The 13,452-nt window shown below is 24.3% G+C and overlaps 2 protein-coding genes across 5 annotated transcripts; one reads left to right on the top strand and one right to left on the bottom strand.

Moving 5' to 3' along the window:
- Positions 1-3,429: 3,429 nt before the first annotated feature.
- Positions 3,430-5,348, bottom strand: LOC112683965 (putative zinc metalloproteinase C607.06c). 2 transcript variants are annotated; one of them, XM_025555244.1, is made up of 5 exons: positions 4,817-5,348; positions 4,255-4,706; positions 3,854-4,165; positions 3,728-3,790; positions 3,430-3,666 (listed from the first exon to the last, which is right to left on the bottom strand). In XM_025555244.1, the coding sequence occupies exons 1-5, from the start codon at positions 5,195-5,197 to the stop codon at positions 3,474-3,476; spliced, it is 1,401 nt and encodes a 466-aa protein (XP_025411029.1). In that variant the 5' UTR covers positions 5,198-5,348; the 3' UTR covers positions 3,430-3,473. The 2 variants fall into 2 exon arrangements, with proteins under 2 accessions (XP_025411029.1, XP_025411028.1); XM_025555243.1 differs by having other exon boundaries at positions 3,432-3,666; positions 3,854-4,189; positions 4,817-5,347.
- A 183-nt stretch (positions 5,349-5,531) lies between these two features.
- LOC112683972 (Bloom syndrome protein homolog) lies at positions 5,532-13,371 on the top strand. Of its 3 annotated transcripts, none has more exons than XM_025555251.1 (20): positions 5,532-5,826; positions 6,105-6,196; positions 6,267-6,388; positions 6,638-6,776; positions 6,853-6,929; positions 7,099-7,666; positions 7,728-7,858; positions 7,928-8,149; positions 8,229-8,310; positions 8,374-8,521; positions 8,582-8,713; positions 9,049-9,313; positions 9,442-9,637; positions 11,227-11,411; positions 11,480-11,639; positions 11,706-11,893; positions 11,951-12,133; positions 12,243-12,381; positions 12,788-12,971; positions 13,059-13,371. In XM_025555251.1, exons 1-20 carry the CDS (start codon positions 5,741-5,743, stop codon positions 13,198-13,200), a joined length of 3,441 nt encoding a protein of 1,146 aa, XP_025411036.1. In that variant the 5' UTR covers positions 5,532-5,740; the 3' UTR covers positions 13,201-13,371. The 3 variants fall into 3 exon arrangements, with proteins under 3 accessions (XP_025411036.1, XP_025411037.1, XP_025411035.1); XM_025555252.1 differs by having other exon boundaries at positions 6,267-6,406; positions 7,099-7,486; XM_025555250.1 differs by having other exon boundaries at positions 6,267-6,406.
- Positions 13,372-13,452: the final 81 nt, after the last annotated feature.

Genomic DNA, 13,452 nt, shown 5'->3' with positions numbered 1-13,452 from the left:
GGCATTGAGCAGGGAAGTGGGCATGGAAGTGGACAGCACGAGTACGTGAACACGTAACTCGCGCTGATCATGCTCCTCGCATTGTCACTGCCCGTCGCTCCCGTTAGGAGTGGTAAATTGAGCAGTGCGAGCAGCAGGTTAACCGACAGCGTGATATTAACACACATTAACAGGGCAATGTAGACGCTCACTACCTACGACGCTGCCACTGAAGTATTTTGACAATGAAATACAGCAGCGCGAGGAACAGCGGCAATGGCTGAAAGTAAATGGGGTATTAGATATTGCTTTCCTTCTACTTATTTATGTTAGAAAATTAAATAATAAATTTGTTTAGTTGTTAGTACTTTTTATTATTGATAGTATACATACACTATAGAAGAAAGCAGAACTGGCGCAAGGAGAATGTAGGAAATGTGGTCGCACAGGGTTTCGCGTTTAATGCGACCGCAATGAGCCTCACGCTTTTTCATAGTTAGGAACAATGCTTGTTTTAAAAAAGAACATAGGGGGATGATGTACTCTAACTAATTTTTAGAAATTTTAGCGTAGCCCAACCATCATTACGTTATATTTATAACGCTTAACAAGTTTTAGAGACACTTTGACACTTTTTTTTTAAGTAAACAGTCCTCCTTATTTGATTTTTCCAAGTCAAACACTGGTTAGGAATTATATTATATTATAGAATAGTCATGATTATTTTAATTGCATGAATATATATGCATTATTTATACTTCTTTGTTATGTAATTTACCAATAATGTAATATCATGTATATGATAAAAATAATTATAAACTAATGAACAGAATTTCAACACTTATATTAATAATCAAAAATATTATATATATTAATAAAAAGTAGAAATATGCAGTAATATAATATTTCACTACTTGATAGTAACAGTAAGAAAATTTTAATTGTTTATGAATTGGCATTTGAAAGCTTTGCAATATGTGGGGATTTATTTTAGTATCAACAATTTAATGAGAATATTACTAAATAAATACAAGTATGAAATTAAAATAAATAAATAATTTTATTTTTGTAATACATGTAACTAATATAAATATATTAGGTACTTAAATAGTTCAATAATTTAAATTAAATTTAGTTCGTAAGACATGTATAAATTGAAGTATATTTTAATTTTATTAGTAAATCCCCTGAGTTAACTTAAGTTAATTAAGATCCTGGATTTTCTTCCATAGTTATGTTCGGGCCCCAATTATTTATTTTTCAAGGTCAAACTATTTTAGATAGATAGTGGTATTGATCTTATCCATTCAACATTTTAGTAAACAATAGTAAATTATACAGATATTTTGTTAGAAAGCCATATTGGCACTTACTTTTTATGAACCTCAGGTGAGAATAAATACTTGTAACAAAAACCAAACACAAACCACAATTTTACAAATAATTACTTATTCATTTTTATATGAACACAATTTTAAAATGTTTACTAAATATTTTATTAATAAATAGTAAATGACTAATAAGTGTTAAAAATGATTTAATCAGTAAAACATCATAATATAATGACAAAAAAAAGAGATGTAATTAATAGAATAACTAACACAATAATTGTGTTTTACAAGTTTTAAATATACAACTAAAACATAAGAAATACAATTTTTATAAATTAATCAACAGCAAGAAAAATATCTGATATCAATAAAATAAAAATATTTTTTTATTTAATTAATTTGTCAAATATATAATATATACTATTATATGATACTATCATACAACATTTAAAATGTCTAAATTAAAAGTCTTGAAGAATTAGTAGTAATTGGTAGATATAATTCACAAAAAATATTTTAAAGTAGTAATAAATGGATAGCAAAAAAAGAAAAAAAATTCACATTTACAAATATGGCATTGAAAATTTTTATAGTTGAAAAAAAATCAATTTGTTAACAAAATATAAGATTAAATAATTAGAAATATTTTATACAAAAATGTATCACTAAAATTTAACTACCTATCAAAAGTTTTTATATAAATTATAATGTTATGGTATATTTTATATTTAATATACTCAAGCAAAAAATTTAATTTGTACTTTTATTTCTTTATTATTTCATTATTTATAATGTCATTAATTAGTGTTTCCCTAACATTCAACTTATATTTCGAACCATTTGTTCATATAATAATAGATAGTTTTGGAATTGCGTGTATCTCTAATCGAAAAAAAAAATAAATAAATTATAAACATATAATAATGAGTGTTTTATCCATTAAAAGTTTATAGCACCAGTAAGATTAATGTTACACTCATACAATACTAATTATAATATACATTTTTCCAATCAGCTTTGTTATTTTTTCATATTTTTATTTTAATAATATGTGTGTAAAGATCATCTAATATATATATAACATACATATAACATGTCAAAAATGCAATATCACAGGAATAAATTTAAAATGTTCAAACGACGAATCGTAGTATTTAATAAATAATTTATATTTATATTGCTTTAACAAGTTTGGTTATTGTTTTTAAAAAATTATATGTTAATAGTTATAGTAACATATTTAAGTGCTGTATTTTATTTTATATTAACATTTTTTAACCTTTATTCAAGTACTCTCAACTCCAATTCATAGGATAAAATGAACTACATTAGCATGACGCTAACACAATACTAATCATGTTACAAATCATAGTAATACATATGATGAGTTAATTATTTAAAATATAGCATATTTCAAGTTTTTAATTTTTGTTTTACTTCCTAAATTTCATTCTGCATTTTGTATACCCATTTATAAAATATCAATGGTGAGTAGAAAACTATACTATAAAAGTAATAGATGACTTGGATTTCAGAAAATGTACACATATCACAAAGTCACTAACTTAATTATTTATTTTACAATCTAAAATACCCTAATAATTAAACATATGTTTTTATGAAAATCATTTTTTAAAATTTTAAAATTATTGTTTTTATAATGGTATTTAAAGTAAAAATATATTTTTACGATGATAATCAACTAAAAATAATTTAATAATATTTCTTTCTAAATATTAACAATATTTAATTATTTGTATTATATTCATGTGTATTGATATATATAACCTAAATTACTGAGATCTCAGTAGACAAGCTTTCTAACCTAAAATATCCTAAGTCCAAATATATATTTAAATTAACTATTATAAACATGTTTATTTTATTAACAATTTTTTATAAAATAAGTGAAAAAATGTATTTAGTTACCTATTCCTACTTACCTTATTTAAATCATAAACTATTTGTTACCTAAATTTATATATAATATAATAGTTAAAAATGTATATAATAAATTATTGCCTAAGTATTCATTTTAAAGAAAAAAATTATTTTTAAAAAATCAATATAAAGTAATTAAAATAATGAACTATTAAATTAAAAATAACAATTTTTAACAAACAGAAAATATTTATTTTAAAAATAAAAACAGAATCAAAATAATCACAGAAAATGTTTTAGGATATTACCATTGGAATCTTCAGCAATAATAGTTGTACCATTATTTGCTAGCTGTACCGGAAGAATGAATGTCCGTTTGTTATTATTTTTTACAAACTCCCATGAATGCATAACCAAACCATCTTCTCTCCTTAATTGAACTACTCTTAAGCCATTAGTTGATGTTAATAAATTCCTACAATTTTATAAATTAATTTAATTTATATTTTACAATATTTTAATTTTAATTGTCTAACCTCTTTGCTACATATTCAATAGTATTTTCATTGTTATGTTCTTCTTTGCAGTCATTAAACCATCTATTATTGTAAGCATTAATATTAAAATTAAAACAATTTATGAATATATAGTAATTGTTTTACTTGTGAAACGAAAGAATTGACGCACATCCCATAGACCAACATATATGTTTTGAGTCATACTCGTCTGTTGTTTCATTTGCATTAGTACTATTATTATTTGACACATCATCTTTCATATTAAAAGTATTTGAATAATTTTCAACACATATAACATATCCTTTGCTGGCTGACTTAATTTCTTGAGCAATATTTTTGTTGTCTAATGTGAAAATTAAATGAACATTATCAAATCCTCGTCCCATTATGCCATATTTGGAATGACCCAAATCAAAAGTATGTCCCAATTCATGCCAAACCGAACCTAAGGTTGTGCTAAAGCATCCACCAAAATTTCCTCTATAAAATTAATTAATTAACATATTTTTTCATAATGAAATTTTGAATTCAATAAAACTAATTACCTGAAACAACTATCGTCAAATAATGTACCAGTATCAACTTTTGTCATGTTTGTAAAACATGGTACGACTTCCTCTAATTTAGTGGGCCAAGTGTAGAGACAACCTGTTCCAAGTAATGCCAATCCACCACCACCCAATGCAACATGGCCATGTAAATTCTGTCCATCCCAATAGGTACATGATAGGAATGCTAAGTACTTTTGATGCTTAGAATTTTTACCAGCTGTCAACTCTCTGGCTATATACTCCCATAATTTCTCCGGATGCATTTTGAACACTGTGCGTCTGGTTAATGAACTTTTAATAATACGACATTCTTTTTCAACTTGAAAAGTTTTTTTCCCAAACCCTTTTTCATACATTTTCTCAGCTGTCAACATTTGAATTAATCTGGAGCATAGTGTAATTTTATTACAAGCATTTTGAACAGAATTATCATGATCTTTAGGTGCCTAAAATCAAGCAAATATATGTATCAGTTATATTTTGCAAACTGCATAAACTTATACATGCAAAATATATAATATTATTCAGCTTGTAGACATTTTAAAAATTAAATTACCTGATATCTTCCATCATGATCAGCACATATTACATAAACTGGACATACTGTATAATTTGTCACTCTTTGTTTATACACCAATTTTGTATGCAAGACTTCATCAGCAAATTTAAAAACCAATGTATTCTCTCCAATCTTTAATTCTATAATTACTTTAAATCTGTTTTTGTATACTCTCCAACGAGATTCAGCCAATTGTTTACCATGATTAGAGTAATGTTTAAGTATCAAATTTGACTCAACTTCATTAACATTAACATTAACAAATCCTTTAATTAAAATAGTCGAATAAGAGAATACTTCATTGTTCAAAATATTGGTCAAGCGTATGTTGTTCATTTTAAATGTGTTATATGCACATAAAACTAATAATATGAACATCAACTAATGCATAATTTATAAGAAATAATTATTTTAAGAGACGATAAAGACGGTTATTAAATTATGTATATGCTACTGATGTAGCACTGTAATGCAGTACAGTTCCTAATAACAATTTAAATTTGCGCTCGCGCAAAATCAGTAATATCAAAAACAAAAAAAAAAAAACAAAAAATCAATATCATTATCAGTTTCATTATCATAATCACAGATGGTTAGCGATTTCAAACATTTTGGCGCCAATTTAATCATATGGCCTAGGCTTGATAATAATTTGATCTTTGTGTACAATGTGTGATTATAGAATACCGAATGTAGTCATAATATTATTACGATATTGTAGTGTGTCCGTGAGTTTCAATCATTTATAGGTATATTTTCAATTATTTAATTCAACTGAAATCTACTTCAGCATAATATCATTTATTTACTTTCGAAATTAAATGAACGTCAGTCAATGAAAAAATAAAAATATTTTTCATTCTGTTGAAGTTTAAATGTAGTATTATTCTATTTACTCAAGATTCTAAATTATCTCAAATTATGGATTTTTTCTTAAAAAAACCAAGCAATGTTTTAAAACGTCTTGGTTCTAGCAGTTCTAAGCAAGAGTTGGATGGAAATCAATTGTAAGAACTTTTTTTATCTAAAAATATGTATTAGATTATATAAATCCATTAGTTGCTAATCATTTGTGCAAGATATTATTTTTATTTTAATCATAAATATATAATATTATTATGTTATAGTATTAGCTTCTAATGTAAAATATACAATTATTAATCTTCAAATACATTTTCTATTGATGTAATTTATGTAGTTCTTTAACAAAATAATTATTGTCGCGTCAATTAACATTATTAATGATATCCTAATTATAAATTAATGTTTTTACTAACTGTTTTAGTAAATCCAAATCATCTATTTTGAATTTGATTGATAGTGATGAAGAAAATATTAAAAGCAACATAACAACAACTAGTACTATTCTAAGTAGTAGTAAGTAAAATTGAATTGTACACACTTAATAAATTAAAAAATTGAAAATAAATTTTTTTATTTGTTCCAGAGTCAACAACAAATATTCAGAAAAATGAAATAGATGATAGTTGTTATATTGTTGATGATGACAATGATAGTAACAGTATTATTTTTAGTCCAGATAAGAAAAAAATATCCAATCAATGCAATGCAAGTATAATATATAAAGTAATTAAAATAATATATTTTATAACTCATAAATTGGTCGTTTCAAAAATAAGAACTGTAAATCCAATTAGTTGGGGTTTTGATCATATGATATATATAGTTTTTAGAATATACTGTAAACTGTCAACAATAAATTTAAATCTGTTTTAAGTATAATATAATGTAATATAACCTTTGTACTTATTTACTTAATTTATTTAAGTTATTATTACAATATTTTATTATTTATAGACATCTAAAGATATTGATGGATCCACTAGTTCACTATTATTTACAGAACCACAGTTAATAACACCAGAAAAGTTAAAAAATAAATCACCAAATTCTTTAGTATCAACACCCAATTCAAAAGATGTAATTAGTGTATCAGGTTTGTAATTTTTTTTTTTTTCATAAATACCTTGAAGATCTACAATATTATCAAATTCTTTATGTATTTATTGTAGAAAATCAATCAACAGAATTAGGTACTTGGCTTAATGATCTCAATAGTTGTTCTATTTTGGGTGAAACAATTTCTGATGTAAGTATTTATTATTTAAAGAAATATATCACTAGTTTATTTGATACCCAATAATTGTCTTCCAGTTATGAAATAATTAATATCTTTCTATTTCATTAATTTCAATAATTTAAATAATATTATGGTCAAATTTAAGTGTATTCATCTAAAACTTTATTATTTCATTTAGATATTGATTACAAATTTAGAAAAACATTTGATGAATTTGAAAAAATTAGAATTGGATATATTAGAACAAGTATATAAAACAGTGATGGACTTACCAGATAATATTGTGGTTTCCATTCCCAGTCTAAAAAGTCCATCAGTTTTGACTGAGCTAAAAAGAATTCGACAAAAAATTAAGAATAAAATAAAAATTGGTAAAACACGCTTAATGAATGAAAATTCAAAACCATCTACTTCAAGTAGTAGTTATGATTTTTATAATTCTGAAAATAAATCAAGAACAACAGTTTTTACAAATGAATTTGATGGATCAAGTAATAATCAATTTGGAAACAGATCATTAAATTCTACTCAAAATGAATCAACTTATGATAATCATGCAGTTAATGGTAGTAACACTAATTTATGGATTAATAACCTTTCCGATAGAATTAATTCATCCTCATATTTGAAACCTAGAGAACGTCTAAGCATAAATGAATTGAATTCTATTGTCAATAATGATAATTTTGATATGCACACAAATATAGTAACAAAAAAAATTCCATCCAATATTAATGAATATGAAGGTGAAAATAAATGATCTTTTATACAATTAATCAAATAATATTTTAATTTTGATTTTTTTAGTTTACAATATTCCTTCTGGAAATATTTCACAACAAACTAATGAATGTAGTAAAAATAAGTTTACTAAAGTAACTGTTTCAGTAGAAGAATTCAAAAAAAATAATTACCCTCATTCAAGTGAACTGTTCAAGGTAACTGTATTTCAATAATATTTTTATTTTATCTATTATAGAATACAATTTTAACTTTCTGTTGTATAGGTATTTAGATCAACTTTTGGACTCCGTGATTTTCGTCCAAATCAATTAGAAGCTATTAATGCAGCCATTCTAGGTCACGATTGTTTTGTATTGATGCCTACAGGGGGTGGAAAATCATTATGCTACCAATTACCTGCAGTTTTATCAAATGGAGTTACATTAGTGATTTCACCTTTAAAATCACTAGTCATAGATCAGACCGAAAAATTAAAATCCTTAGACGTAATTATTACTTAAGATTATTATAAAAGCATTTATATGTCTTAAAGATGTTTTAAAAATAATAATTAACTATATTTAGATTCCAACTGCTCATTTGTTGGGTAATATGCCTCATCAAGAAGAAAATATAATCTTTACAAAATTGTGTATGGCTGAACCAGGTAATTAATTTTTATTATTATACATAATAAAAAAATTTCCATATTATATTTATTATTTAAAAGGATTGAAAATGTTATATGTGACACCGGAAAAAATTGCTGCAAGTATGAAATTAGGACAAATTTTAGACAATTTGTACGGCCGAGGGAAACTAGCTCGTCTTGTTATTGATGAAGCCCATTGTGTTTCTCATTGGGGTCATGATTTTAGGTATGTTTAAAAAGTGATTGGTTTTTGACTGAAAATGAATTTTTTTTTTTTTAATTTTAGACCGGATTATAAACGTTTAGGCGAATTTAGAAAAAAGTATCCTAATGTTCCAATTATGGCTTTAACTGCTACTGCAACACCACGTGTCCGTCAAGATATTCTACACCAGTTACAAATTAGTGGAACTAAATTGTAAGAAATAAAATATATAAATATTATATTTTAATTAAGTATTTATTTATTTTTTTTTTTTTTTTTTTATATATAGAAATGAATAAATTTAGAATCTAAACAATATTATTTTGTATCAAATATTTTTTTTATATAATTATTATTTCTTAAATAATATTTCATATTTGTCACAAATAATAAAATATATTATTATTATTATTATAAAAGTTAGTATGTATATTAATTATTAAATGTATATTAAATGTATATTAAGTCTATTTTAAAAATATTTATTATGTTGGTTAGGTCATAACAATTTTAGATTTTATAATTTTTATTTTATATAATATTTTCAGATTTTTATCAAGTTTTAACAGACCAAATCTGCTTTATAAAGTTGTTCCAAAGAAAGGAAAATCTGTTTTAGCTGAAATAGCCAATGATATTAAAAGAAAATATGAACATCAGTCGGGCATAATTTATTGTCTGTCAAGAAAGGAATGTGATGATACTGCAGCTTTTATGTGTGAGCAAGGAATTAAAGCTACTAGCTATCATGCTGGTCTTGTAGATACAAAACGTAATGATGTTCAGATGAAATGGATCACCAATAAGACTAATGTAATAAAATAATACTTAAAAAGTTATTAAAATTAGTATAGAGATACTTTAATGAATTTATAAACATTAAATCTTAGTTATGATATGAAGTTAGTCATAGTTTTAAATTTTCTTATATTTATTTTCAGGTTGTATGTGCTACAATAGCATTTGGCATGGGGATAGATAAACCGGATGTCCGTTTTGTTTTTCATTATTCATTACCTAAATCAATTGAAGGTTATTATCAAGAATCAGGTAGAGCTGGACGTGATGGGAAAACTTCTCATTGCTTGCTATATTATAATTATCAAGATATGCATCGTATTCGAAAACTAATTGAATGTAAGTACTTTGTTTTAATATAGATTTTTTTTAAATATTTAACAAGATTTGAAACTTTAGGCATTTGCATATTTGTTTAGAAAATGCAGGTTAAAATTCTGGTTTGATACAAATTTTATCCATATTACACAGATTTGAAATACAAAAATGTTTGTAACAAAATGTTGCATATTTTATTATTTTTTGTACTAATTTTAGATTTAAGAATATTTATATGCATATTTCATAGAACAAAACCTTCAACAAAACCATTTTTTTTTTTACAATTCAACAAAAAAATATTAGATATACCTGTATGATAACCAAAAGTCTAAATTTTATATCGTTTGATAAATTAAATTGTTCATCAATTGCTATTTTAGTATTGCTCTTAAATTCATGAAGGCATTATTATTTTATTTTCTCGTATCAAGCACACCATTATGTAGGTAGAATCTTTTAAACATAAAATGTATATATATATATAACTGACTAAGTATACATGTAAACTAAAAACAGCAAATATAAATATAAAACAAACCATCAAATAGATAAAATAGATAAACAGATTAAATTAATTAAAAGTTAAATAAGTGGTAACTAATTTTTATTTTTTGGTTCATATGGTTTCATATGTCTAGTTCATATGGTTTTTGTTGTCTCAAAAACTAGCTATGTCCTTGACGTCATCATTTACATTTATAACATCATCTTGTGTTGATAAGTAAGGATAGATTGGGCATTGCATAATATGTTTCATTGACTGTTCCATCCCATATTCACAAGTTTTAGATGTTCTTTCAAGTAATCCCCATTTCTTCATGTTATCCTTAATGCGCCCAACTCCTGTTCTCATCCGGTTTAATATTCTCCAGGTGAGGATTTCCCTTAATTGCCTGATGATAACGCTTCGATGAGGACCCATTTTTTGTCTCTAATTTGGTTTTTCCATTGCATAACTCTCTTATTCCTTAGTTGTTGTTAAGTATTTCGTCTTTTTTATGAAACTATATCTCGATTTTAACCAGAAATTATTTCCTTCAATTCCATACATTGGATGTTTATCATCTTTCTTCATTTTCGTCCTTTCCCAATCTGCTTGCACTGCCCTTCTAATTGCCAGTAGTACTATTCCAGCTAGTACATATATTTCTTCAACTCTAAGACATTATTATTGTGCCATAATATAAAGCGATCGTCATCAGTATTTATACATTTATACTCAAGAAGATTGAAGTTCGTTGAAAATTGTATAACAGGAAGACACAACAAAAAAATAATAAACACTACACTGTATTTGCAGTGTTTATTTTTTTTTAATTTTCTTTTGTTTTTTCCATGTTCCTTATTTATGTAAATTGTTCTTAATTAAAAAATTTCATATTAATATAATTTTTACTACATATACTGTATATTATGGTGTTTTTTAATGTATATGTATACGCATATTTGAGAAATTTTTAATACATGCAGTTCCGAGTCTAACCTTTTTTTTTATGTATGTAAAAAAATAATATTAATTAGTTTGATAGTTGTTAAAAATTGTATTTTGTATTTTATTGTATTTAAATTAAAAATCGTAATTTGAATTCTGTTCCTTTGTTACTTAGTGGACACAAGTGGTACTGCTGAATCAAAAAAAGTCCATGTGCAAAATTTATTTAGAATTGTATCTTATTGTGAAAATAAAGCTGATTGCAGACGGACATTACAACTTAATTATTTTGGTGAAACATTTAATGATAATCAGTGCATTTCAAATAAAGAAACAGCATGTGATAATTGTCAAAATAAAGTAATATTAAATTTAAATTTACACAATTGATTATTTTAATATTTATTTGTCTTTTAATTATTTTGTAGGCATCATTTAAATATATTGATGTTACAGAAGATAGTATTGAAATAGTTAAAACAATCAAAGAATTATGTAACTCTTCTAGCAATTGGAATAATAATTTTACTTTAATTCATTTAATTGATATATTTAAAGGGAGCACAAATCAAAAAATCAAAACTAATAGTTAGATTTATAAATTATGCTTTAATTGTAATGAAATAAAAATAAAATTAATGTTGTTCAACTTAGATCATGATAAATTGAGTTTACATGGACGTGGAAAACATTGGGACCGATTAGATGCAGAACGTTTAATGCACAAATTAGTTTTAGAAGGTTATATAAAAGAAGAAATGGTTGCTTCTAAATTGGATATTATTAATGCTTTTGTCAGAGTTGGTTCACAAGGAGAAAAACTTCTTCAGGGATCAATCAAAGTAATTAATTTAAATACAATTTTTATCATTGTTTAATGCTTATTCAATATTTTTTAGTTAAAATTAGCATTAACTTCTAAAAATAAATTAAATATTGAGACTATTAGTAAAAATCATTTTACTATGGTAAATCCAGTTCTTAAAGAAATCCAAGAAAGATGCTATGAAAATTTGATGGAAGTCTGTCGTGGAATAGCTGCTTCATTAAACATTACCACTAATGCTGTTATGACTATTCAAGTAAGAACTACAAATAACATATTTATTATTATTTAAAAATGCATTTACCATTATATCTTGTGAAGTATTTATTTTGTATCGAAAAATAAACATAACATTTCTTTTATAGGCTATTCAAGAAATGTCTCAATCTTTACCAGAGACTGAAGAAGAAATGCTAAAAATTGTTGGTGTAACAAAAGCAAATTATGAAAAATATGGCCGTCAATTATTAAAAGTTACACAAGAAGCTGCAGCAGATAAATTTGGTAAAATATATTTTATATGTAAATTAAAATGTACCATAGTAATTTATTTAAAGAATAAATATAGAGTAATATTAAGTTAAATATATGAAAATAATTATATTTTAATTATAAAATTAATAATAGCCGATAGTTTCCTTGAATTATTCTCGATTAAAAAATATCTTATATGCAAAACCTTGAAGAAATAAATAAGAATGCTAGTTGATTTTTGATTTTTATTCCAGACAATTATAAAATTAAAATTATTATAGATAATATATTTTATTATTAGTATTTCATATTTGCATTTTCTTAAAGAATGTTGAAGTAAATTGATTAAAAAAGTACTTAATAAGTGAATATTTCATTTTTATGACATTAGTGTGTACCAATATTTAAACAATTATTAATTTAAAATATATTATAGTTGCAGAATGTGAAGAAAATGAACAAGATAATTTAGAAGAAGATGATTGGCTTAAGTTAAGTTCAGATTGTCCATATTTTGATAGTATATCCACTGGTATAGGGAATAACAAAAATAATAAGAGAAAAACATATTATTCAAATAAAGGTGGAAATAAAAGATTTAAAAAATCAAAAAACAAAAAGTATGTATAAAATCTTATTTCTAATAAAAATGTTTTGTTTTGAACATATTTAAAGTTAATTATTTTGTATTTTATTAATTATTTTAGTTCTAAAAAAAAAGCAACCACACAATCGTATAAGGCTTCAAAATCTTCCAAAATTCAAACCTCAACATTGAAATCTAATGTGAAAATTCCACCATCTAATAGACCAGGATTTTTATCAGCTCCAAAAGTTTCACGCTTTTAAAATAAACATTTTGATAAAATATTAATTATATTTCAAAATGATCAGGATCTGTGGTATAGTATTTTGGATTTTCTTTTATGGATAGTTATTACTCCTCTACAATTACAAGTTAATTACATAACAGTAAAGTTTATAATAAGATTTTATTGAAAGTAAAAGTGTCATATTTTATTTATGAGTTTTTAAAGTTTGTTTAAATGTTAATTTTTTATACTTGATGTTTATCATGCATGAATTTGATAGTTGAAATTA

Source organism: Sipha flava, unplaced genomic scaffold, assembly GCF_003268045.1.
Source record: "Sipha flava isolate LNK unplaced genomic scaffold, YSA_version1 238_pilon_pilon, whole genome shotgun sequence".
In the NCBI taxonomy this organism is placed as follows: Eukaryota; Metazoa; Arthropoda; class Insecta; order Hemiptera; family Aphididae; genus Sipha; species Sipha flava.
The sequence above is the reverse complement of the archived record's forward strand: the minus strand, read 5'-3'. Positions and strand labels throughout refer to the sequence as shown.